The 27,702-nt window shown below is 41.3% G+C and overlaps 1 protein-coding gene across 2 annotated transcripts in view; it reads left to right on the top strand.

The window, feature by feature from the left end:
* The window catches only part of LOC137617197 (cadherin EGF LAG seven-pass G-type receptor 2-like), a 581,094-nt gene that overhangs the window by 344,291 nt on the left and 209,101 nt on the right, over nt 1-27,702 (top strand). For both annotated transcript variants that reach the window (XM_068347094.1, XM_068347095.1), the window contains exons 12-13: nt 7,330-7,552; nt 21,574-21,734. In XM_068347094.1, the coding sequence (XP_068203195.1) occupies nt 7,330-7,552; nt 21,574-21,734 (384 nt within the window). The remainder of the gene's footprint in view (nt 1-7,329; nt 7,553-21,573; nt 21,735-27,702) is intronic.

The following is a 27,702-nucleotide window of genomic DNA, read 5'->3' as shown; positions in this document are numbered from 1 at the left end:
GGACCTCTCCTCTCTACGTTCCTCCCAGCCTGACAAGGGACTCAACCGAGTTCGGCTGGTACTGCTAGGGGTGCCACAGCCCACCTTCCCCCATTATCCACCGCAGATGAAGCTTCATAACGTTGAATCCCCTACTACTGCTACCTCCACGGTCATCGAAGGCAACCGGAGGAAGCAGCAGGGCCTACTGGAACTGCGTCACAATCGCTCGCCATTCATTCCTATTTCTAGCATGCTCTCTTGCCTCTCTCACATCTATCCTCCTATCACCCAGAGCTTTCTTCACTCCATCCATCCACCCAAACCTTGGCCTTCCTCTTGTACTTCTCTCATCAGCTCTTGCATTCATCACCTTCTTTAGCAGTCGGCCATTTTCCATTCTCTCAACATGGTCAAACCACCTCAACACATTCATATCCACTCTAGCTGCTAACTCATTTCTTACACCCGTTCTCACCCTCACTACTTTGTTCCTAACCCTATTTACTCGAGATACACCAGCCATACTCTTAGACACTTCATCTCAAACACATTCAATTTCTGTCTCTCCGTCACTTTCATTCCCCACAACTCCGATCCATACATCACAGTTGGTACAATCACTTTCTCATACAGAATTCTCTTTACATTCATGCCCAACCCTCTATTTTTTACTAATCCCTTAAATGCCCCCAACACTTTGCATCCTTCATTCACTCTCTGACGTACATCTGCTTCCACTCCACCATTTGATGCAACAACACACCCCCAAGTATTTAAACTGATCCACCTCCTCAAGTAACTCTTCATTCAACATGACATTCAACCTCGCACCACCTTCCCTTCTCGTACATCTCATAACTTTACTCTTACCCACATTAACTCTCAACTTCCTTCTCTCACACACCCTTCCAAATTTTGTCACTAATCGGTCAAGCTTCTCTTCCGCGTCTGCAACCAGTACAGTATCATCCGCAAACAACAACTAATTTACCTCCCATTCATGGTCATTCTCGTCTACTAGTTTCAATCCTCGTCCAAGCACTCGAGCATTCACCTCTCTCACCACTCCATCAACATACAAGTTAAACAATCACGGCGACATCACACATCCCTGTCTCAGCCCCACTCTCACCGGAAACCAATCGCTCACTTCATTTCCTATCCTAATAATTGTGGCCAAAACTCAAAATCCAGTTGTTAATGATGCTAGATTTGAATTTTTCCCGATTCTGTCTCTCAAAGAGGTATCCGGTGACCTGGATAATCTTTTACTTTATCCCGTGAAAGCGGTCAGAAAATAACTAAAAAGAACAGCCTATCTCAGACCCTTTTGTGAGCACCAGCTGTTCCAAGAAGACGGTATCCAAGAATCACAATTTTCTTTAGACTATGAGAAACTTTATGAGAGCTTATAAATCCTCAAAGGAACTGTTGCCAGAGACCCCTGTAGAGCACATGATTTCCGTCGTCTTGCTGCAAGAACCACTCAGTAGCCCAAGTTCTCAGAGCTGGTGCCTGCAAAAGAGAGAACACTTTCATGGATCATTACCAGAAAGATTGTTCTCTCAAGCCTTTGAGCAATTTTTCTTTAAACCCTATTGTTGCAGCTCAACAAATAGTCTAGCTTAAGCTTTTATGGGACAACTAATTGTTTATCAAAGCATCGGTTATTCTCCGCATTATAAGGGTATGAAATGTGGATCGTATCTGATTGTACCCACAAGACGTATCTGTAGTACTGTACTTGCTTGGATCACACCCTAATGCAGGTAAGAATAACATGATTTCACTTATAAATTATTGTATATGATACACTGAATTTGTTTGATGCTTGATTTTCTTAGACTGGGTCTAAAGAATTGGATACTGCAACCCAGCTTCTTTACGAACAGGTTAGACTGTCTTTACGTATCCACTTTGAATTCTTGCCCATGCTTACATGTACTGTACTTGTAACTATCAAAGAGAGAGGGAATACCTCATAGTAGAGACTTCTCCCCACCTAAGGAAGACCTCCATATAAATGACTCAGAAGTTTGTATCCACGTAGAATAAATTACAAATTTTACATAATTTGAATTTTTCCCAGCTATACAAATGTGAGTCACTTAAGCAAAGGTCCCTCCTCAACCACTCCACAAGTTTTAGACCACACTTAACAAAGCCCAGCAATAGGGTTGCTAGGTAACCAGTCATGATGCAATCGAACCCTTTTTCTTTTAATTTTGTTTGGTTATAGAAAACCAAACCAGGAGTAATCCATTTAAGTGACTAAGGTTTTTATAGCAAGGAAAAATACAAATTGTTTTTAAAATTTGTACTATTTCATGTGAGTTTTTTTATTTTGTGTAAGTACTGCATAATTAACATTATTAAAAGTCCGTATTTCAAATGAATGTGAAGTATTTCTTTAGATATATTCACCAAAAACAGAAAATGCCCAAATATATTTTTGTCTTCATATATTTCTATTTGCATGTTTTTTTTTCTTATTGTTCTTTAATTGCCTTTGAATCTTTAAAAAGAAATCGCCAGAGAGCTTGATATTACAACCGGGTTTTATGAATGTGTATTAAAAGTCACAACACAATGTTTCATTGGCTTCATGCTATAATTATATAGGCTTTTTATGAGGTATAAATGGCAAATTAAGTCTTGGAAATTGTTAGTTCAATTTGAAGTGGAATGAGCTTGGTGGTCGCAGATTACCTGTAGACAGCTATTATTATTATTATTATTATTATTATTATTATTATTATTAGTTGAGCTACAACCCTAGTTGGAAAAGCAGGATGCTACAAGCCCAAGGGCTACAACAGGGAAAAATAGCTCAGTGAGGAAAGGAAATAAGGAAGTAAATAAACTGTATGAGAGTAATGAACAATTAGAATAAAATATTTAAAAACAGTAACAACATTAAATCAGATCTTTCATATATAAACTATAAAAAGAGACTCATGTCAGACCGTTCAACATGAAACCATTTGCTGCTAGTTTGAACTTTTGAAGTTTAACTGTTTCAACTACCTAATTAAGATCACCCCACAACTTGGTCACTGCTGGAATAAAACTTTTAGAATACCGTGTAGTATTAAGCCTCATGATGGAGAATGCTTGACTATTAGAATTAACTGCATACCTATTATTATGAACAGGATGGTAATGTCCAGGAAGATCTAAATGTAAAGGATGCTCAGAATTATGAAAAATCTTGTGCAATGTGCATAATGAACTAAGTGAACGACGGTGCCAAAGATTAATATCTAGATCAGGAATAAGAAATTTAATAGACGATAAGCTCTTGTCCAACAAATTAAGATGAGAATCAGCAGCTGAAGACCAGACAGGAGAACAATACTTAAAACAAGGTAGAATGAAAGAAATAAAACACTTCTTCAGAATAGATTGATCACCGAAAATTTTACAAGACTTTCTCAATAAGCCAATTTTTTGTACAAATGAAGAAGAGCAGACATCGTGTTTCTCAAAAGTAAATTTGCTATCGAGAATCACACCTATAATTTTAAAAGTCATACAGAGTTAAAGAAGGATTATCAATACTGAAATCAGAATGTTAATTAGCCACTGTCCTTGACCTGCTGGCAATCATACTTTGAGTTTTGTTGGCTGGAGTACATTGCAGTTAAAAAATCATAATCACTTCTGATAGCAGAAGTATAGTGCCGAGGAAAAAAGGACGTTCCCTCTACTATAAAGTATTTTTTATGACCAAATTTCTCATTGAAAAGTAGAAAGAATGGTCGAGGGCATTTCCCCAACTTTTTTTTAATGTGTCTGTTGTTGGTAAGAGTCCTATATTATCTCATGCACTGAAGAATACCGTCCACAAGAAATCAAAAGAAAAAAAAAACTGTTGGAGTATTTCTTTTTGTGTTAATGTGCAGGTTTGAAAACTTTTATAATGAGAAGCATTACCACCAATATTCCCTAGAGAAGCAGCTCATCCTGCGAACAAAGGAATGGAGCGCCAGAGACATATGGGAGCACCAAAAGGTGATAGGATATGTAACGGCTCCTCGCTTATCCTTCCCCTTAGTGGATTAGACTGGGTAAAGTCTATTGGGAGTGCAGATATCTATGGTTATCTTAGGATACGTCCCTGATTATAGACGATATCTACGGATAGTTGTTTCAGGGTTTGGAACCCTGTGATACCTGACGGTAATTCTCATGTAATATCACTCGCAGAAATATTATACAGTAGGAAGCAGCCGAAGGGAACTTCCATCAGGACGACATGGCTTGAGCCCAAAAAACCAATTTAAATTTTTTGTCATAAGAAATGGAGATAAACATTCTTAAGTGAATGAATACTTATCAAACCTCTGTAATTTGTGCTTGTAAGAATAGACGACAAACAAATTACCCAGAAAGAAATTCCATCCCCTCTCTTTTTGTTACAGGACATAGAGGCCCCGAGTAGGGTGTGTCCAACTAGCAAAGCCGTTGAGAAACTGTAAGCCCATCTCTTACTTGCCATAAAGTGAGCATAGTCAAACTTATATGATCACAATAGCCTAGCCTATCTTAGCTTGAAATATAATTTCAAGCCAGTATGTTGGTCGAAGTTAGAGTATAAACTAAAGGAAGCTGCAAAATGAGACCCAAATTTGGATAATTTACTTTGGGATAATACAAACATACAGTATCTCTTATTGTTTGTTAAATGAAGTAAACTGAAAATTGTGATTATACTTACATTGGGTATATTGCAGGTGGGATGATTGAGGAGCTTATATCACTATACACATGTTTTGAGAGTCTTCATCTCTGCATTATTATGTGCTAGCATTGTTATTGTATTTAGAAAAGTAGTCGAAGAATGATAGGCTACATAATTGTTGGCTGTTAAGTGAGTAAAGTGCTGTACTATATTTTAGATTTTGACCCAGATTAGGCAATTTTGCTTGCTGCATGTCAAAATCTGTACAAAAACTGCTGTATGAACAAAGGCAATCAGAAGAATTTTATAAGGAAGATGTAGGAATGCTGATCATTCTTCTCAGTTACTATACTAAATCATTCATGGCAAAATAGACTGATTTTGTATGGTCAATTCATACTGGTTTGGGTTTTGTTTCAGCATATAAACTGTGCTTTCATCAACAATACATGGAATTGATATGGAGACCTTTGAATATCTGATTTTCCAGGCCATCTTTTATACTACTGAAGATAACAGAACAGTAATTATTAGTTTTTCATAAGAGTTGTTGAAGTATTTGTGGGTTTCTCTAAAATAAAATTGTCTTTCGAAGAAAATTTTGTCCTAAAATCCTCTCTGTTAGAATATTTCATAACTGTTGATATGTGGTATTATTGCTGATCGATATAGAATAAAATCACTTGCAAAACCACTACTCATTTTTTTTTTCATCCATCCATCCATATACCAAAGGCACTTCCCCCAATTTTGGGGGGTAGCCGACATCAACAAGAACAAAACAAAAAAGGGGACCTCTACTCTCTATGTTCCTCCAGCCTAACCAGGGACTCAGCCGAGTTCAGCTGGTACTGCTAGGGTGCCACAGCCCAACCTCCCACATTTCCACCACAGATGAAGCTTCATACTGCTGAGTCCCCTACTGCTGCTACCTCCGCGGTCATCTAAGGCACCGGAGGAAGCAGCAGGGCCTACCGGAACTGCGTCACAATCGCTCGCCATTCATTCCTATTCCTAGCACGCTCTCTTGCCTCTCTTACATCTATCCTCCTATCACCCAAAGCTTTCTTCACACCATCCATCCACCCAAACCTTGGCCTTCCTCTTGTACTTCTCCCATCAACTCTTGCATTCATCACCTTCTTTAGCAGACAGCCATTCTCCATTCTCTCAACATGGCCAAACCACCTCAACACATTCATATCCACTCTAGCCGCTAACTCATTTCTCACACCCGTTCTCACCCTCACCACCTCGTTCCTGACCCTATCTACTCGAGATACACCAGCCATACTCCTCAGACACTTCATCTCAAACACATTCAATTTCTGTCTCTCCATCACTTTCATTCCCCACAACTCCGATCCATACATCACAGTTGGTACAATCACTTTCTCATATAGAACTCTCTTTACATTCATGCCCAACCCTCTATTTTTTACTACTCCCTTAACTGCCCCCAACACTTTGCAACCTTCATTCACTCTCTGACGTACATCTGCTTCCACTCCACCATTTGCTGCAACAACAGACCCCAAGTACTTAAACTGATCCACCTCCTCAAGTAACTCTCCATTCAACATGACATTCAACCTTGCACCACCTTCCCTTCTCGTACATCTCATAACCTTACTCTTACCCACATTAACTCTCAACTTCCTTCTCTCACACACCCTTCCAAATTCTGTCACTAGTCGGTCAAGCTTCTCTTCTGTGTCTGCTACCAGTACAGTATCATCCGCAAACAACAACTGATTTACCTCCCATTCATGATCATTCTCGTCTACCAGTTTTAATCCTCGTCCAAGCACTCGAGCATTCACCTCTCTCACCACTCCATCAACATACAAGTTAAACAACCACGGCGACATCACACATCCCTGTCTCAGCCCCACTCTCACCGGAAACCAATCGCTCACTTCATTTCCTATTCTAACACATGCTTTACTACCTTTGTAGAAACTTTTCACTGCTTGCAACAACCTTCCACCAACTCCATATAACCTCATCACATTCCACATTGCTTCCCTATCAACTCTATCATATGCTTTCTCCAGATCCATAAACGCAACATACACCTCCTTACCTTTTGCTAAATATTTCTCGCATATCTGCCTAACTGTAAAAATCTGATTCATACAACTCCTACCTCTTCTAAAACCCCCCTGTACTTCCCAGATTGCATTCTCTGTTTTATCCTTAATCCTATTAATCAGTACTCTACCATACACTTTTCCAACTACACTCAACAAACTAATACCTCTTGAATTACAACACTCATGCACATCTCCCTTACCCTTATATAGTGGTACAATACATGCACAGACCCAATCTACTGGTACCATTGACAACACAAAACACACATTAAACAATCTCACCAACCATTCAATTACAGTCACACCCCCTTCCTTCAACATCTCAGCTTTCACACCATCCATACCAGATGCTTTTCCTACTCTCGTTTCATCTAGTGCTCTCCTCACTTCCTCTATTGTAATCTCTCTCTCATTCTCATCTCCCATCACTGGCACCTCAACACCTGGAACAGCAATTATCTCTGCCTCCCTATCATCCTCAACATTCAGCAAACTTTTTTTTTTCATGTTTTGCATAAATTGTGTTACCAATTATAAGGGATCTGAACAGGATTTGTTTATTCACAGTTACTTCTCTGTTAATTGTACGAACACACTGGCGGTGGACAGGAAATCAGGAAGAGTAACTTTAGCGCAGGACAATGCCCTTGACTATGAAGTAGAACAAAATCTTTGCTGTGCCGTAGAAGCCCGTGATGCTCTTGGTGATGCAGAATATTTGCGTGATAATTCAGTTATTAACATTGCTGTGATTGATGTCAATGATTCTCCACCAACTATTGCAGTTCAGGTAAGCCAAGGATATTATCCACTATATTTGTGTCGACAATGAATTTGTTATTTTGAAATTGAGGAAATGTATACAGTAGATTACTTTACCGTATTAATCATAACTAGCGGAACCCGTGTAAATTACACGAAATGATATTTTTTATACTAATACAGTAGGCCCCCGCCATACGACATTGATCCATTCCGGAGTTGGTATCGTATGGTGAAAATGTCTTATGGCGGGCAATAGAATAGTGAATGCATGAAAAACCCCTGGTAAAAACATTGAAAATTAGAATGTAACAAAATACAATACAGTAGTACATATAGTAAGCACTGTACTACAGTACAGACAGTCCCCAACTTACGAACACAATAGGGACCGAGAGTCTGTTCATAAGCTGGATTGTTCGTAAGTCGTTAGTGTTAAATTTTGGTCTAGAGTAAGCGTAACCTAACTCAGATGTCTACGATTTTCAGCCGTAGAAGTCAACAAATAGCCCCATTTCATATAAAATAAGTTATTACAAATATTTTACTTTATCATATTACAGTAGTCTGTATAATACTGTAAAGTTCAGGTCAGTAGGTTGTTGTTAGTCGTGGCGATCAATTTCTCACGAAACAAAAACATGGCATTCGATTACAACAGCTGATTCTCTCTCTCTCTCTCTCTCTCTCTCTCTCTCTCTCTCTCTCTCTCTCTCTCTCTCTCTCTCTCTCTCTCTCATGTTATACAATACTTACATATAGATGAAGAAACTAAAATTAGTTTTCTTAGTGTCAATTTAATACGAAACGAAAAAATTATGCCGAGTCTACATCCATTTCAATCGTAGCTAAAAATACGGCATCCGATTTCATCAGCAAAGCACTATTTTTTGGGAAACATCATTTTATTCTAGAAAATTGCTACTCTTTAAATAGTTAATTGTACATTAAGAAAGCGTGTACTTTTGTTTTTAAATTTCGGGTATGTTTTAAAAATCTAGTATTGTTGATTTCTTTTTGTTTTACTTTTGGCTGTGATCAGATCAGCTGACGTCTAGCTGCCGCTCTTGAGAGCTTACGAATACACTAACAAAGTATCGTTTATACCATTTCTTAACTTATTCAAACCGTCTATACAGCTGATATTACATAAGCACCAATGTGTTATAACCCATCAAATTTTTTTGTTTATTACATTTAAAACAACACTCTCTCTCTCTCTCTCTCTCTCTCTCTCTCTCTCTCTCTCTCTCTCTCTCTCTCTCTCTCTCTCTCTCTCTCTCTCTCTCTCTCTCTCTCTTTTCACTACCTCCCATTCCTTACCTCTCTCTATCTCTCTAACAAATGATATCTTTGTTGCTCCTCAAAGTTTCATTTATATTGAAAATCAACCATGATTCAATTTTCCTTACTTTCTCCAATCTCGCACCATCTGTCACATCGAACATTATAGCGGTAACTTAATTGTTCGACAACTTTAAAAATCCGGCTAGTACTTGCTTCTTCTCATATTTTTTATTTTAGATGGTTTCATAATTGAGGGGGGTACAAGTTGACTTATAACTGAAGTTAGGAAAAGTATTTTGGATATGGAATGGACAATCATCTTTAGTAACAGTTTAGAATTATCGTAAATTATCATTCTGTCATTAGCGGCAGTTTGTTATTGATGATTAAACGCGCCCCCCCCCCCAAAAAAAAAAAATAGTTTTCCTACTTTGCTACGTATGTAGGATTTTATATAGATACGGTAAATAATATTTGTAATAACATACAGTATTTACTAAAAGCTTTTAATATCATTATTTATCACTTTCATCATGCATGTTTAATGCCTTCGTTTGTTTATTATGATGGAAGGTTTCCGTTTTAGGCGGCGTCATAAAGAAAAACATTATATAAATTTCATTCATTTAATTTATTTGGAAGTCCTAAGAAAAATTAAGTAGAACATTGGTAATAACAAAATCAACATATAGTCAATACAAGTCGGGAGTGGCGCTAATTTCAAAATTTAAACTTGCGATGAAATCTACGGATGTTTACAAACATGTTTGGACTTCCGTCAATTTGTGTTTTTTTTTTTTTATATTATTTTTGTCTTTTGAAATTTTTTTTTATGATTTTATTTTTTTAGAACTTAAAAAAATTACTCTTTTTTAGCTTTTTTGATAGAATCACTATTATCGTCTTTGCTCTCTGACATTTCTCTTTTGGAGAAATATCTATCCAAAGAAGCCTGTTTCTGACGATTCCTCAACATATTCCTAAAATGACTCATACACTTATCATTAACACTCTGCATAAAACGACTTGTGTGAAGTTTTTCTGGGTGTCTCTTTTCAATGAAACTCGTAAGGTTTTCATACCAAACGATAGCTTCCCTTATTTCTGACGATGTCGTTTCTTCAGTCTCCCCCAGTCATCGCCTCCACTAGAGTTGTGCTCTTCTTGAATGATCGTCAACTGCATTGCCTCTAACTCTTTTAAGTCTTCAGTCGTAAGCTCCTCCCTGTGCTCCTCGATAAGGATATGGACGTCAGCCTCATCGACAACAAGCCCCATGGACCTCCCGATTTAAATTATTTCCTCAACATCACCCTCAGGGGCAGGATCATCAACGGCCTCGTCTTCGGTTGAGGGATCGAAACCTTCAAAGTCTCGTTCTGCTACAACAGCTGGCTACAGTTTCTTCCATGAGGAGTTCAAGGTTCGCCGTGAAACCTCATTCCAAGCTGTGTCGATCATCTTCAGGCATTGAACGATGTCAAAATACCCCCTCCTAAATTCACGGAGGGTGAATTGAGTGTTTTCAGTCACTTCGAAGCATCTTCTGAACAGGTGCTTCGTGTAAAGCTTCTTGAAGTTGGCAATCACTTGCTGGTCCATAGGCTGGAGGAGAGGGGTGGTGTTTGGTGGCAGATAGAGAACCTTAATGAAGGAGAAGTCAGGATGAATGATGTCCTCGAGGCCAGGAGGGTGAGCAGAGGCACTGTCCAGCACCAGGAGACATTTCAGAGGAAGATCGTTCTCTTCTAAATAGTTCTTGACAGCAGGACCGAAGCAGACGTTTATCCACTCAATAAATATGGTCCTCGTGACCCAGGCCATAGCATTAGACTTCCAAAATACCGAGAGCCTCTCCTTCGTGATATTTTGTGCCTTGAAGGCACGAGGATTTTCTGAGTGGTATACCAGTAGGGGCTTAATTTTTAAGTCCCCACTGGCATTTGCACAAAATGCGAGCGTTAGTCTGGCCTACATTGGTTTATGGCTAGGAAGTTTCCTGTCTTCAGCTGCGATATATGTACGGCGGGGCATTTTCTTCCAGAAAAGGCCAGTATCATCGCAGTTAAAAACTTGCTGAGGAATGTAGCCTTCTCTGGAAATTACGTTCTCAAACTTCTTGAGGAATTCTTCTGCTGCTTTCTTGTCAGAACTGACCGCCTCTCCATGCCTGACGACTGAGTGAATACCAGTCCTCTTCCTAAACTGATCAAACCACCCATGAGAAGCCTTAAACTCTTGGGGGGCTTGCTGCGACGTTCCTTCGCCTCCGCCGTCTCTCTGGGCTTCCACAAGATTGGCAAAGATGGCGCTCGCCTTGTGCGAAATTACCGATTGCGTGATTGTATCACCAGCGATTTCTTTCTCTTTAATCCACAGAAGAAGGAGTCTCTCCATCTCATCATTGATTGAGGTCCTTCCACTGGCAAGGACAGTCATGCCTTTAGAAGACTTACTTGCTTTAATGGCTTCCTCATTCTTAATAATTGTACCAATCGTAGATTGGTTACGGCCGTACGTGTTAGCGAGGGTAACGATGTGCATGCCTTCTTCATATTTCTTTATGATCTCCAGCTTCGTTTCCATAGTTATCATCTTCTTACTTCTGCCTTTAACATCACTAGCAATCTTGGGATCCATGGCTAACAAATTAAAGTTATAATTAAGCACTAAAATGCACAAAAAATAACAATATCGCAAGCACTCACACGAGATCAAGTCTTTACGAAACGCACACGAGATTCTGAACTGAGCGCACGTATGACAAAGAGAGAGAGAGGCAGCATCTCTCTCAAGCATTGTGGGAGGATATTCGGCCCATAGCGTATCGAAATCTTAGTAACGCCGTGACGCCGACCAATAGCAGACCAGCTTCCTAGTGACGTATGAGCGTGGTGGTAAGCTACTGACTCGCACCAGTCGTACACGTAGAAACCGCCAAATTTGAGTTTCGGAATTCGATGCCGTAAGGTGGGGAAAATGTCGTAACGAGGGGACGAAAAAAAATCGTATTCCACACCGTAACGTGAAAAAAACGTAAGCTTGGGACGCCGTATGCCGGGGGTCTACTGTATTGGAAATTGATAGAACTCAATTTTTAGTCTAATATTTAAAAAAAGTCAGGTGCTAAAGACAAAATTGGGAAAACTAAAGATGTGCTTTGATTAAGTAATCAAAGTCTAATGTGAATTTGTAAGAGTATACCATGAAATTATTTCTGTTTTCTTTAAAGCGGGACACAAAATAAATAATTAAATAACACACACGCTATCGTATTAATATATAGATGATCTACAACAATTATTATACATTACCATTATGAAGTATAATACCGGTTTTGAAAACCATATTAACATTGTAACATATTTGTATATATCAAAGTAAGGAAATGATGATTGTTTTAAATTGACATGTACGGTTATTAGGGACTGCATTGTCAAAGTTCTCTTGTAAGATATTTTTTATATGGCATTATCACAGAAATGATAATTTTGCCTAAATAGTATTCCAATGGAATTTAGCAGTTACAGAAGAATAATACAGTATTCAAAGTATTCGGATGTTACTGTTTATTTGTTTTGTATTAAGTGCTACATTTCTTGTTATTGTCTGAAGGATTAGGATTAAGAAATTGACATATGATTAGATATATGCTTTTTTTGGGCTCAAGCCATGTCGTCCTGATGGAAGTTCCTAAAGGGTAGCTTCCTTGGGTATATATAACTACGGCGATATTCCCAGAGAATTTACCTTAAGGTACCCAGAATTCTAACTCCTGGAGCGAATATCCCTAATAAAAGAACCAGGGATATAGCGAAATATCAGAGGACGTAATCTTGACACGCCACATAGCAGTGTGCACCCCGAACAGAGTTAACACTTCGAAGGGGTCAATTGGCAAGAAAACGAAAACGAGAAAGAAAGGAGAGCCGCTCGCAAGGTATCTCTCCTCTCCCGTTTCGTAAGCGTGCATTGCGCCGCTCAGGGCGCCATCTGCATTCCTTTTTGCGTAGCTCAACAACTCGGTGTTTTTTCCCTGTGTTTCTCGCAATTCTTGGATTATTTCAACTTTATAATGCTTTCTCCAACTTCTTCTGCTTCTGATAAGTTGAGTATTATTTCTTTTATGTATAAATGTAAGCTCTTGGTAATTTTAAAAGTGATTTGATAGTGATATCGTTGTTACAAGAGCTGTTGCCTACCGGAGGCGTCCTGGATGCTGTCGCTCGCTAGGTATGAGTTATTTAGTTAGCCAGAGCGACGTTCCCGGCTGTTTCGCTTTTATAATTTTAGCTGTTCAGCGTTACATAGGATTTCTTTATATGATGCTTTTAGTATTTTTGTTTTGGCGAAGGATTTGCCAATTCTGGCCTACGCTAGTCCTTGTAGCCTAGTTGTTTGGCCCTAGTACTTTCCGGCATGATATTCAGATTTCCGAGTGTTTTAAATTTTATTAAAGCTTTAGGCAGTTTTATACATTTAAGATTATGTTGATTTTCTTCCAAGATAGTATACGAGTGAGTTTCGGTGATTTAGGTAATCGATTCTCTTTGCGCCTAGGCTAGTTGTCTATGGGGCCTTAGTATACTTTCTCACACTCCCCGGTTGCTCTCTTCTCTTCGGAGAAGGTGTGCAATCCCTTTCCCTCTGTTTAAGCCTTGGGCTAAACCCTAATGGTTTATCTGAATTGACTTTGGATACAACTATATTAGGGTGTTTCTGTTCTTTCCTGTTTCCAGTAAGTCTGGCTTCAGGAATGGGGCAGGACATCAGAGTTCTTAGTCTGAGTCTGTTTCTGTCTAGCTTGTGGTTGAGATTCCCTTGCTAGACTGACATCAGACATAGGAGGCTTTGCCTCTTTAGTTCACTTTCGAAGGTTTCTGTACGAGATGATTCCTTCTTTTGTGATCTAGCAGACTAGTCCAGTGTTGTTGTTCTCGGTGTGGAGGATGAGATCCTCTTTTCTGTGAATAACAACGCCTTCCTTGCTTTGGTTCCGAGGGAGTTGGCAAGTATTGCTGGCCTCCCTCCTCGGATCTCCCCTAGGCTAAGATGAGTTTTCTTGGCTGCGGGTGATTCATTATTAGAGCAAGGTTGGCAGGACCCTCTTCTCCCTTTCCCCCTCTTTCCTTTTTGATGGCCTAGCCATTGCATTCCTGTCCGTCATTCTACATCTGTACCTAGCATAGGTTAGGATGTGGGGTTGACTCAGTCCCTTGCCGGCCGGCAGTGCGTGCCGGCCGGCAGGGGTCTTCTGCTTTGAGTGCTGCCCGGACCTCCCTTGGTCTCTCATCCATGTTTGTCTGTAGAGCCAGATGGCATTGGTCAGGAAGCCTGAAGTTATATTCTCCCCTTCCTTATGTGCACTCTTTCGGGTTGCCGGGTTATGAGGTAGTACAGTCCATCGTTGGAATGATCCAACAGATGCAGAGGGAGAATAATGAGAAGGCGGCTGCAATGGAGCTGGAGATGCGGAGACTTGCAGCATCACGTGGGCCCCAGAAGAAGCTCAGCGTGAAAGACCTTCCCTTGTGCTCAGATGCTAACCCTTGGAAGTATGCTGAGCACATGCCTATGACGACAGGAAAAATCGTCATTTCGGAGAAGTTGGGCTCAGTCCCCCTTGAGGAGGTGGAATTCTGGCCCAGCAAGGAGTCGTATCCGGACTGTTATGTCCGTCTAAGGAAGGAACCAGCCTCAAAGGAAGAAACAGAGCTGAAGGAGGTCATAGTTTTGGACCACGCTAAGGCTCAAGCTTTACTGTCAAGCTCGATGAAAGAGAGGGGCTTCACAAACTCAAAGGTACCTGCTTTGAGTAAGAAGCACCCTTCCTTTGTGTCCTCTCCTTCTAGAGCCTTCCCCTTTATGCAGAAAGGGTTTACGGCTGTGCTGAAAGCAGTCGAGGCAGGTAAGCCATGCCCCTCCTTGGAGGAGTGTAAACCTCTGTCTTTGGCCCTACCCATGGACCACAAGGACTGGAAGGACGTCCATCTTACCTTCTCAGTCGGGAAGTTGGAGGCTGATATTGTCGGACGTCAGTTTGTTGAGAACCTCCCCAAGCTGTCTGACTTTCTTTTGCGAAGGGAGCTTGAGACAAAAGAAAGACTTGCTGCCTCAATGTCTCATCAAACGACTCTGGAGACAATGGCAAGTGACCCTAAGGTCCATGAGATGTTCATGGTAGTGGCTAAGACACACCTAGTCACAGTGACGAAGGACCTTTACAGCTTCGTCAAAGCTAGGAGGGCTTGTAGGGAGTTCGTGTTCGCCTCGGCTGCGGTGAGGCACGAGCCAAGGAAACTAATCTCCTCCAACATTTGGGGCAAAGACCTCTTCCCTAGTGAAGCGATCAAGGAGGTTGTAGATAAGGCCGCCACGGAGAATAGAAACCTTCTCCAGAAGTGGGGCCTATCTCTCAAGAGAAAGTCTTCCCCGGATGAGGGTCCCCAACCAAAGAGGAAGACTAAGAAGACTAGGCTACCCTCTCGGCCAGCCAAGCCATTCAGACAGCAGCAGCAACAGCAATTTCCTATGCCTACAGTGCCCCAGATAGTGGCACAAACCCCGACCACGTACCAGTGGGTACCCCAAGCCGTGTCGACGCAGTCTCCGGCATTTAACCCAGCATTTGAAGGGCAGTCAACTACCTTTCGAGCGAAGCCTAGAGGGGCAGCCAGAGGTTCGTCTAGACTCCCCTCAAGGGGGAGGGGATTCAGGGGTGGTCGCGGTCAAGGAGGCAAGGCCTCAGGGCAACAGCAGTCAAAGTGAGATGATACCGGTAGGAGGGAGACTTCAGAATTTTCGGGATCGGTGGACCTTCGATCCCTGGGCCCACAGCCTACTCAAGAATGGACTGGGTTGGAGCTGGTACAGCACTACACCCCTGTGCCCTCGATTTTTCCAACACTCCACCCCCGTTCTGGAGGAGTACATTCAAGAACTGTTGGAGAAAAGAGTAATCCGAAGGGTAAAGTCCATCAAATTCCAAGGGAGGCTGTTTTGTGTTCCCAAGAAGGACTCAGAAAAACTCAGAGTCATTCTGGACTTGTCGCCACTCAACAAGTTCATAGTGAACTGCAAGTTCAAGATGCTAACACTGCAACACATAAGGACCTTACTGCCCAAGAGGGCATTTACCGTCTCCATAGATTTGTCAGACGCCTATTGGCACGTTCCAATCAATCGCCAACTCTCCCCCTACCTAGGGTTCAAGCTACATCGAAGACTCTACGCCTTCAGATCCATGCCATTCGGGCTAAACATAGCCCCAAGGATCTTCATGAAGCTTGCGAGCGTAGCTCTTAAACAATTACGCCTAAAGGGAATCCAGATGGTAGCCTACCTGGACGACTGGCTGGTGTGGGCAGCATCCAAGACAGAATGTTTGCAAGCTTCCCTACAGGTGATCCAGTTCCTAGAGTATCTAGGCTTCAAGATTAACAGAAAAAAGTCTCGACTTTCTCCATCTCAAAAGTTCCAGTGGTTGGGAATCCACTGGGATCTAGTGTCACACCAACTCTCCATCCCAGCGAAGAAGAGGAATGAGATAGCTGGTTCTGTCAAGAGACTTCTGGATTCCGAAAGGATATCAAGAAGCGAACAGGAGAGAGTGCTGGGTTCTCTCCAGTTTGCCTCAGTAACAGACCCGGTGCTAAGAGCACAGCTAAAGAATGCAACCGGAGTTTGGAGAAGTTATGCATCAAATGCGCGAAGAGATCTGATAAGACCAGTTCCGCTTCGTCTACGTACGCTTCTCAGGCCTTGGTCCCAAGTCAGGCAACTAAAGAAGTCGGTACTTCTTCAGCCACCTCCCCCCTCGTTGACTATTCACACAGACGCCTCGAAGGAGGGGTGGGGAGGTCATTCTCATCGGAAGAAGGCCCAAGGGACTTGGTCCAATCTATTCAAGACATTTCACATAAACTTTCTGGAAGCTATGGCAGTACTCCTTACCTTAAAGAAAGTCTCCCCTCGTCGCTCGATCCACATAAGGTTGGTGCTAGACAGCGAGGTGATTGTGAGATGCTTGAATCGACAAGGATCGAGGTCACCACCACTCAACCAGATGATGTTGGCCATCTTTCCGACTGGCGGAAAAGAAGAAGTGGTACCTGTCGGCAGTTCACCTTCAAGGAGTTCGCAATGTGACAGCGGATGCTCTATCCAGGTTCACACCGATAGAGTCGGAATGGTCCCTAGACGCAGGATCATTCTCCTTCATCTTGAGTCAAGTCCCAGAACTGCAGATAGACCTCTTTGCGACGAAAGACAACAGGAAGTTACCCCTTTACGTGTCCCCGTACGAGGATCCCTTGGCGGAAGCAGTGGACGCGATGTCCCTCGACTGGAACAGATGGTCCAGGATTTACCTGTTCCCTCCTCACAACCTTCTATTGAGAGTCCTCAATAAACTGAGATCTTTCAAGGGAGTAGCGGCAATAGTGGCTCACAAGTGGCCGAACAGCGTGTGGTTCCCTCTGGCATTGGAACTACGGCTGAAGTGTCTACCGTTACCAGATCCAGTTCTGACCCAGCGAGTTCAGAAGTCGACTGTCTGCGCTTCATCACAGAAAACCCGGAACCTGCAGCTCATGATTTTCTCTCCCTAGCGATGAGAAAACGTTTCGGGATTTCGAAAGACAGTATAGACTTCCTAGAGAAATATAAGTGCAAATCTACTAGAAGGCAATATGAGTCATCATGGAGGAAATGGGTGGCCTTTGTCAAGGCGAAGAGTCCGCAAAAGATCTCGACGGACTTCTGCTTATCTTTTTTCATCCACCTCCATGGTCAAGGGTTAGCAGCCAACACAATATCAACGTGTAAATCTGCTTTGACAAGACCCATTTTATATGCCTTCCAGGTCGACCTCTCTAACAATATTTTTAATAAAATTCCAAAAGCCTGTGCTAGGCTCAGACCATCAGCTCCTCCAAAGCCCATTTCATGGTCTTTAGATAAAGTTCTTCATTTCGCTTCACTGTTGAACAATGAGGAGTGTGCTTTAAAGGATTTGACCCAAAAAGTTATTTTCCTATTTGCACTCGCGTCGGGGGCCAGGGTTAGTGAAATTGCAGCCCTCTCGAGAGAGGAGGGTCGTGTTCAGTTCTTGGATGGGGGAGAACTGAACCTGTTTCCGTATCCTACGTTTCTCGCCAAGAACGAGTTACCCACCAACAGATGGGGTCCCTGGAGAATCTGCCCTCTGAAAGAAGATGCATCTCTATGTCCAGTGGAATGCCTAAAGGTCTATCTTCGTAGAACTTCAGACTTCAGGGGTGGTCAACTATTCAGGGGAGAAACATCAGGCTCAAATTTATCACTGAAACAACTTACGGCGAAAATCACCTATTTTATTCGCAGAGCGGATCCAGACAGTACACCCGCAGGTCACGATCCGAGGAATGTTGCCTCATCCTTAAATTTCTTCCAGAGTGTTCTTTCGTCACTATGCGAAGCAAGTGGAGCAACTAAAGAGGTCTGTGGTAGCAGTGGGTAGTGTCGTTAACCCTGCTGTTTAACTCTGCGAGGAACAGTGGATTTAATTGGGACGATTAAATCCGGGGTGAGTGTGTAGTTACGAACTGTTCTACAAACTAAGTGTTAGGGCACTGGGTTGCCCACATTGACTGTTCCACTTTCAAAGGTGAACCTAGCATAAGTGCAGACATGTGTGCCGAGCGTTTCCAACGCTAATGTAACTGATTAGTAATACAGACTTTTATGATTTTGATACCTCGGTATGTTAAAAGTGGCGCTAATGTTTTTCTTTCAGATAAACAAGTTTTCTGTTTACTATCATGCTTATGCTTATTTGTTGGTTATCCTCCTCTTATATATATATACTGTAATGGTTGTTTAACCTGTTTTATTTATTGTTTGTCAATACTGTAAACTAGTTCTTGTGAACCTTGCGTCTCCTTCACCTGTGTCAATTTATTTGAAATAATTTTGCATTACGTTCTATGTATATTTATCTGGGATAATTCTAATAGATTGTTCCTTTATGCAAGCATTCTTTGCATTGGTTTATGCTTTCCCTTGGCGGGAGGACTCCATGCCCTAAGGGGACGGTGGCGGATATGCAAGTTTTCCTCCTACTCGGATATAAAACTTTGTCCAATCCAGTATTGAACGGAGAACTGGTCGATATTTCATATTGACTCAGTGGTTCTTTACTAACTATGCTTTACATGATATAGGGTGAGACCACTATATTGGCTTGTCTGTTATTCATACATAGGTATATGTACTCTTCGAGACTTTTCCAGAGTCTAGTAGGACTCTTCCCTGTAGGGGGCAGGATGCACTAACATGGTCTATGGTTAGTTGAAAAGATGTATGACGGTAACATCTTAGGTCTCTAGGTCTAGTTGGCAGGGAAATACCTTCGGGGAGTACGGCACGTTTTGAGAATCCACAGATACAGTAATGCTCTGGTATACTTCCATCAGGACGACATGGCTTGAGCCCAAAAAACGGATTTTGAGCGAAGCGAAAAATCTATTTTTGGGTGAGATGGCCATGTCGTCCTGATGGACCCGCCCTTCCCTTTCTTCTAAAGGGCTGTAGGTCCCCTCCCTACATACAGTATCTGTAGCACCTCGTGTATCGCTACAAGGAATACAGATGGCGCCGTGAGCGGCGCAATGCACGCTTACGAAACGGGAGAGGAGACATACCTTGCGAGCGGCTCTCCTTTCTTTCTCGTTTTCGTTTTCTTGCCAATTGACCCCTTCGAAGTGTTAACTCTGTTCGGGGTGCACATTGCTATGTGGCGTGTCAAGAATACGTCCTCTGATATTTCGCGATATCCCTGGTTCTTTTATTAGGGATATTCGCTCCAGGAGTTAGAATTCTGGGTACCTTAAGGTAAATTCTCTGGGAATATCGCCGTAGTTATATATACCCAAGGAAGCTACCCTTTAGGAACTTCCATCAGGACGACATGGCCATCTCACCCAAAAATAGATTTTTCGCATCGCTCAAAATCCGTTTATCTGTTTGTGCATAATTGTGTTGTATTTGATGATTTATGAGAAAAGGTGATTAACATTCAAGCCATACAGTATTTCATTTATGAAAATTTAACAAGAAATCTGTAAATATTTTTTCTCTCGTAATTACCACAGAAGCTGTGATTTTAGATTACAGTAATATTTTATCAGAAAATTGCTGAAGACAATCGATTTTTATCTACCTTAACAAAGGTCAAATGAACACCTCAGGAGTACCAAATTAAAGCAGAGCAGCAAAATATATGTGATATTGAGAATATATTCACTAATATTTTGATAATAACATAGAAATTTGTCAACATTGGGTGGTGTAGTTTTTCAAGTCACAAAACTCAGTTTGTGGTTTTTGCCTCTTTCTCCTTTGCAACAAAAAATAACATCTATGCAATATGTTTCAGAAACAAAGACTCATTAACAAAAAATAGCATCTATGTAATATGTTTCAGAAATAAAGACTCAATAACAAAAAAATAGCATCTATGTAATATGTTTCAGAAACAAAGACTCCTTTGTACAAAAATTATTGGCAGCTGGCAACATTCAAACATGATGCTAAAAGGTTCTTTATTAATTTCTAAAGAATATTTGTAATTTACATTGAGAAAGCACGGTTGGTTTTAATCAATGCGGGCTGCAAAATTCCAAGAACGTGTTTGGCCAGATGGCCAAGCAATCTAAAAGAGAAAGAAGTAAATGCTTGAATTAATACTACAGTATTTTTGATCGAATCATACCCATGTTTGGTGTTCATCTCTTTATTACTTTTTGTCGATTTTCATCATCTCCATTTTTAAGTAGGACTGTATATGGATATGAGGGAGTGCCAATAGGCTTACTTATAATAAATGCTTGATGAATTCAAAGTTTTTTTAACATAAATAATGCAATGTTGTTATTATTATTATTATTATTATTATTATTATTATTATTATTATTATTATTAATACATGCTAGGCTATTACCGTAGTTGAAAAAGCGAGATGTTTCAAGTCCAGGGTTCTAACTGGGAAAAATAGCCCAGTGAGGAAAGGAATCAAGGAAATAAATTAACTACAAGAGAAGAATGAACAATCAGAATAATATATTTCAAGAACAGTAACATCATTAAATCAGATCCTTCACATATAAACTATAAAAACTTAAAAAAAAAAAAAAAGAGATAGAGAAATAAGATAGAACAGCGGGCCAGTGTGTACTCCCAAGCGAGAGAATTCTAATCCAAGACAGTGCAAGGCCATAATACAGTGGCTATGGCACTACCCAAGACCAGAAAACAATGGTTTGATTTTATAGTGACCATCTCCTAGAAGAGCTGCTTACCATTGCTAAAGAGTCTCTTTTACCCTTACCAAGAGGAAAATAGCCACTGAACAATTACAGTGCAGTAGTTAACCCCTTGAGCGAGGAAGAATTGTTTTGTAATCTCAGTACTGTCAGGTGTATGAGGACAGAGGAGAAAGTAGTATGAATAGGCCAGACTGTTCGGTGTATGTGTAGGCAAAGACAAAATGAGCCGTAACCAGAGAGAGGGATCCAACGTACTACTGTCTGGCCAGTCAAATGACCCAATAACTCTCTAGCAGTAGTATCTCAATGGGTGGCTGGTGCCCTGGCAAACCTACTACCTATAAAAGATATGAATCTATGTGCAATCATTATCTTATGAGTGAGATTTTATTTAAACAAGAACTATATTTTTTCAGTGATTGCATAATACTTTCATTAAAGTTTTTTTGACTTACAGAATGGAACAATTAGAGAAAACAGTGAAAGCGGAACATCTCTTGATATCAAAATCAATGCATCTGATCCAGACACTTCTGCATCGCTCAGATTCAGTATACAGTGGGAAAGGTCCACTGCCTATAAGGATGATGCTGTGGTCAGCATAGAGAAAGTCATTAAGTAAGTTTTAGCTGATTATCAGTAATCCTCGTATTTTGAATGTACTAGTTTAAAAGCAGCACAGAAGTCAAAGCCAACTATTTTCATATTTTCTGGGAAAGTATAAAGATGGGAATTTAAAATCATAGTTGTTCCTACACTAAATGCAAACCCTTTCACTCTTTATTAGGGAATATACTTTGATGAAGCTGGAAGACTAACCATAAGACTTAGCGAGGTTTAACTACCCTACCTCTAGTTAGCGGTGGTGTAGGTGGTTGTCTTGTTACTTATGCTTTTGTCTCAGTTGAGAGTGGACGTTCGTCTCTCTCCACTGCCCAGACTGGTTGCCATTATAGACTTATCTTTTTTCTCCTTTTCAGGTTGTGAGGGTTTCTTCTTCTGGTCATCATGCAGACATGCCCTGGGCCTGAAGGGCGCAAATGCGGTACCTTCATGTCTGCTATCTAGACCGACCCCCCTCGCTGTGTCAAGCCTGTTGAGGAGGACCATGGAACCAGGACGACACCTGTGAGGAGTGTAGGGAATGGTCATCCTCCCAGTGGGATAGATTTGGCAGGTGGCGAAAGAAGAAATCGATGGAGGATTCTTCTCCTTCAGGGTCATCCTCCAAGTCGCAGAAACCTCGTCCTTCTTCTTCCAACTCTTGATCTCTTCCCGAAGCTCCTCAGGGGATCGATCGAGTTGGAATGTTGACCCTTTTTCAATATTAATCTTACCCGATGATCATGTAGCTGTCAACTCTGTTGCCCGACAGAAATCTACGGTCGGGATACGCCAGCGATCGCTATACAGGTGGGGGTGTACACAACAGCGCCATCTGTGGTCAGGTACTCCAGTACTTCTTGTCAACACCACCTCAATTTTTCCTCTGTCGTGCCGCCGGCAAGACCTACATGGATACGCTGTTGATTCTGGAGTTATTGTTCACGATTTGGTGATGTATTTGCTCTAGAGTTTAGCCTTCGCTATTCAGGAAGCTTTAACATTAGCTTAGCAAGTTTTTGGAATTAATTTGATTTAATTTTGGTGACGAAGAGAGTATGAACTCTCTTTCAGTTTTAAATGGCCGACCCTTCCCTTAGACGGAAGTGTTGGTGTCGAAGAGAGTATAGACTCTCTTTCTTTATTTTGCTTAACAAAGTTATAGATTTATTTTATATCTCTCCGCCTTTTACAGGCCTCTTCGATTAACTTCCTTTTATTATAAACTTATTAAAATTAATTTTTATGTTTTTTTTATATGCGACCTTTCCTAATAGTAGGCGGTCTTTTCTTGGAACCGAAGTTAATTAACATTGAGCCCGTCATATCGTTTTTACCTGTTAAGATTTTATGCTATTTTATGTTTTTGAAAGAATTTCTTTGATAGTCTCGTACTGTTTTCAAAGTTGAACTAACGTTTTGTTTAGTCTCCGCAGTTGTTGACGTTCAGAACGTTCAACTTGCGCTCTATCGTTACGATAGAGAGAGAGTATTCACGGTTTCACGTTGCAGTAAGAGTAAACCGATTCTAGCGTTTCGTTCATTCTTTCTTAGCTTAAATGGTTTTAATTCTAATAAAGGAACTTTTTATTTGGGAAATCTTTCAGTTTTTTTCCTTTAACAATGATATGTTTTAACGATATATATAATTGGGCTCATCTCTCAGGTTCTAAGTCACGAGAGAGAGAGAGAGAGATAGAGACGGAGGGAGAGAGAGGAGGATAAACGTTTCGTTCAAGCGGGTAACGTTTTTATCGTTTTTGCTCTTCTCCCTAGTCTCTTTAGGGGAAGAAAGTAAACGTTTCTAGAGTTTTATTCTTGTTCCCAGGCTTTATGCGGTGAGAGATTTTAAACGTAGTTTATTTGTTCTAGTGTTTAGTCTCTTTTCCAGCCACTGAATTTTTTATCTTTCATTATGTTTTTCTGTTACATTGTAATACTGTTTTCGCAATTACTAACTTTTAATGAAGGATAGAATTGCGTGTTTCAGGTACAAACCACTTAAAGTTTCGAGTTCAGTGAAATAAGTGCAAACAGAAATTAAAAAGTGATAAAGTGATAAGCGCAAAGTGTTACAGTGTTGCGTTCGAGGGTTCGTCTGTTCGTGCCAGTTGTTCGCCTAGTCTGGGACCTCTTACAAGCTCCCAAGCCCAGGGGAGAAGTAACGTCGAAGGACTTATGGGTTCATCAGGCCTTGATCGACGAACAGACGTTTCCCTCCGTGGTTTCGGGTGTAACCAACTCACGTAGCCGACGTGATCACCCCACCCACACAAAGACGAGAGAGCCCATTTATTCCTCGTCTGCGGAAGAGGTTTCTCGCAGAAACCATGGACCAAATCTTGCAGCTTTTAAGTGCAAGTCGGTCCCTTCCGCGCAAGTCCAACTCCTAGGTGTAGCCATTGGCACTGGGTCAGTTCGGACTTGCTGCAGTACGACAACTGCACACCTCCCAGAGAGGCAAGGTGGTACCGCAACAGGCAGTAACTCCGTCTGTTGCCGCACCAGCTGTTTTAGACCCTCAGTCTCAACGGACAGTAGCTCCGTTTGTTGTTGTCTTTCATAGACCCTAGTGGTCCATGCTGCAGACTATACAGTCTCAGCTTGCTCCTTCATACAGGAGTATCATGCTGGAAGGTTGACAATGTAGCCTGTTAACCTACAACCCGCCGAGGTTGTGCGCTCAGCAGATACTGCGGCTGCCTGCTCCCACCCTCCACCTGTGAGAGCTCCACCTCCGATGCGCAGTCCACCCTGCCAGACGCATGTTCTTGCTGCGCCTCCTGCTTTCATGCGTGAGTTGCCGCATCGGGAGTTGCCGGGTTCCAGCACTATGAGGCAACCTCCTCAACCCATGAGGCAGGAGCCTCATGCTATGCGGCAACCTCCTCTACCCATCAGGCAGGAGCCTCATGCTATGAGGAGCCTCATGCTATGCGGCATCCTCCTCAACCCATGAGGCAGGAGCCTCATGCTATGCGGCAACCTCCTCTACCCATGAGGCAGGAGCCTCATGCTATGCGGCATCCTCCTCAAACCATCTGCCTCATGCTATGCGGCATCCTCCTCAACCCATGAGGCAGGAGCCTCATGCTATGAGGAGCCTCATGCTATGCGGCATCCTCCTCAACCCATGAGGCAGGAGCCTCATGCTATGCGGCATCCTCCTCAACCCATGAGGCAGGAGCCTCATGCTATGCGGCAACCTCCTCTACCCATGAGGCAGGAGCCTCATGCTATGCGGCATCCTCCTCAACCCATGAGGCAGGAGCCTCATGCTATGCGGCATCCTCCTCAACCCATGAGGCAGGAGCCTCATGCTATGAGGAGCCTCATGCTATGCGGCATCCTCCTCAAACCATGAGGCAGGAGCCTCATGCTATGCGGCAACCTCCTCAACCCATGAGGCAGGAGCCTCATACTATGCGGCATCCTCCTCAACCCATGCGGCATGAGCCTCATCCCTTGCAGCATGAGCCTCATCCCATGCAGCATGAGCCTCATACCATGCAGCATGAGCCTCATCCCATGCAGCATGAGCCTCATCCCATGCAGCATGAGCCTCATCCCATGCAGCATAAGCCGCATGCCATGCAACATGCTCTGCATACCTTACAGCATGCTCTACATACAGCATGCTCTGCATAACTTACAGCATGCTCTGCATACCTTACAGCATGCTCTGCATACCTTACAGCATGCTCTGCATACCTTACCGCATGCTCCTCAGTCACACATCTTTGGTTGTTGCCAACTCACAAGACTGTCTTGCCTTATTTTTTTTTTGTTTGGGTTCCCCCAGGTCCCTCAGTGTGAGGCACCTCGTATATCCACCAGAGAGTTGCTAATACATCTTCCAGTGTATTTTGCATCTTCCAGTCTTGGATGGTCTGGGATGCATCTTAGGTATTTATCGAGCTGATTTTTAAACGCATCTACGCTCACTCCTGATATGTTTCTTAGATGAGCTGGCAGCACATTAAATAGTCGCTGCATTATCGATGCTGGTGCGTTGTGGATTAATGTCCTGTGCGCCTTTCTCAGTTTACCTGGAATGCTTTTTGGCACTATTAATCTACCTCGGCTTGCTCTTTCTGATACTTTAAGCTCCATGATGTTTTCAGCAATTCCTTCTATTTGCTTCCATGCTTGTATTATCATGTAGCGTTCTCTTCTCCTTTCTAGACTGTATAGTTTTAAAAATTGCAGTCTTTCCCAGTAATCAAGGTCCTTAACTTCTTCTATTCTAGCAGTATAGGACCTTTGTACACTCTCTATTTGCGCAATATCCTTTTGGTAGTGTGGGTACCATATCACATTGCAGTACTCGAGTGTACTACGCACATAAGTTTTGTAAAGCATAATCATGTGTTCAGCTTTTCTTGTTTTAAAGTGTCTGAATAACATACCCATTTTTGCTTTACATTTAGCCAACAGTGTTGCTATTTGGTCGTTGCATAACATATTCCTATTTAAAATTACACCAAGGTCTTTAATTGCTTCCTTGTTTGTGATTGTCTCATTATTAGGTCCCTTGTATGCATACACCATTCCTTCTCTGTTTCCATAATTTATTGATTCAAATTTATCGGAGTTAAATACCATCCTATTTATCTCCGCCCATTCATATATTTTGTTTAGATCTCTTTGTAGTGAGTTCCTATCTTCATCACAAGTAATTTCTCTACTTATTCTTGTGTCATCGGCGAAACTTCTCACTACGGAGTTTTCAACATCACAGTCTATGTCTGAGATCATAATAACAAATAGCAGTGCAGCTAATACCGTACCTTGGGGCACACCAGATATTACCTGGGCTTCATCTGATTTCTCGTCATTTGCAACCACTATCTGTTTTCTGTTTTGCAGGAATTCTTTTACCCATTTTCCTATCTTTCCCACAATATTATGCTTTCTCATTTTTTTCTCCAATATGTTATGGTCTACCTTGTCAAAGGCTTTTGCAAAATCTAGATAGATCACATCTGTGTCTTTTTCATATATCATATTATTGTATATGTTTTCATAGTGAGCTATCAGTTGGGTCTGTGTACTTTTTCCAGGTACGAAACCGTGTTGACCCATATTAAACAAATTATTTTTGACCAAATGGTTCATTATTTTCTTTTTTATTACCCTCTCATACACTTTCATAATATGTGATGTTAGACTAACAGGTCTATAATTGCTTGCCTCTAGTCTTGATCCACTTTTGAAGATAGGGGTTATATAAGCTAATTTATGTTTAACATATATCTCGCTCATATCTATACTCTGTCTTAGCAGTATTGCAAGTGGCTTCGCGATAGTGTTTGCAGTTTTTTTTAACAAAATCGCTGGAACTCCATCTGGTCCGGCTGCCGATCCATTTTTAATTTCGTTTATAGCCGTGACAATATCTGCTTCATTAATATCTATATCCGTTAGATATTCAACATTTTCTTCTCTCATTTCTGTTTCATTATTCTCATTCGCAATTCTTGGCGTGAACTCACTCTTATATTTTTCTGCTAATATGTTGCATATTTCCTTTTTTTCATTCGTTAGCCGTCCTTCAATTCTTAGAGGGCCTATTTCTATTCTCCTTTTATTCATCTTTTTTGCATAGGAGTAAAGTACTTTGGGGTTTCTTTTTATATTTTGAAGTGTCCTTTCTTCTAAGTCCCTTTTTTCATTTTCTTTCGACTGTATAATCTTTTGTTCTGCATTTTCTATCTTACATTTTATTTCCCTCATTTTCCACACATTTTTTTCTTTTGCAAGATTTTTCTTCCACTTTTTAATTTTCTGAAATAAGATCCTTCTGTCTCTTGGTATGCACGTCTTTTGTTTATTGTTTTTTTTCGGTACATATTTTTCAACAATTTTCTCCAGTATTTTGTACAGTATATCCGTATTTACCTGTATATTATCACTTATAAATACATTTTTCCATTCTTTATCCAGTTCTTCATTTATTTCTGACCATTTTATATTCTTACTG

The sequence above is a fragment of the Palaemon carinicauda genome, chromosome 23 (genome assembly GCF_036898095.1).
Source record: "Palaemon carinicauda isolate YSFRI2023 chromosome 23, ASM3689809v2, whole genome shotgun sequence".
NCBI classification, from domain to species: domain Eukaryota; kingdom Metazoa; phylum Arthropoda; class Malacostraca; order Decapoda; family Palaemonidae; genus Palaemon; species Palaemon carinicauda.
Note: the sequence above shows the minus strand (reverse complement) of the source record. Positions and strands in the feature narration are given on the sequence as shown.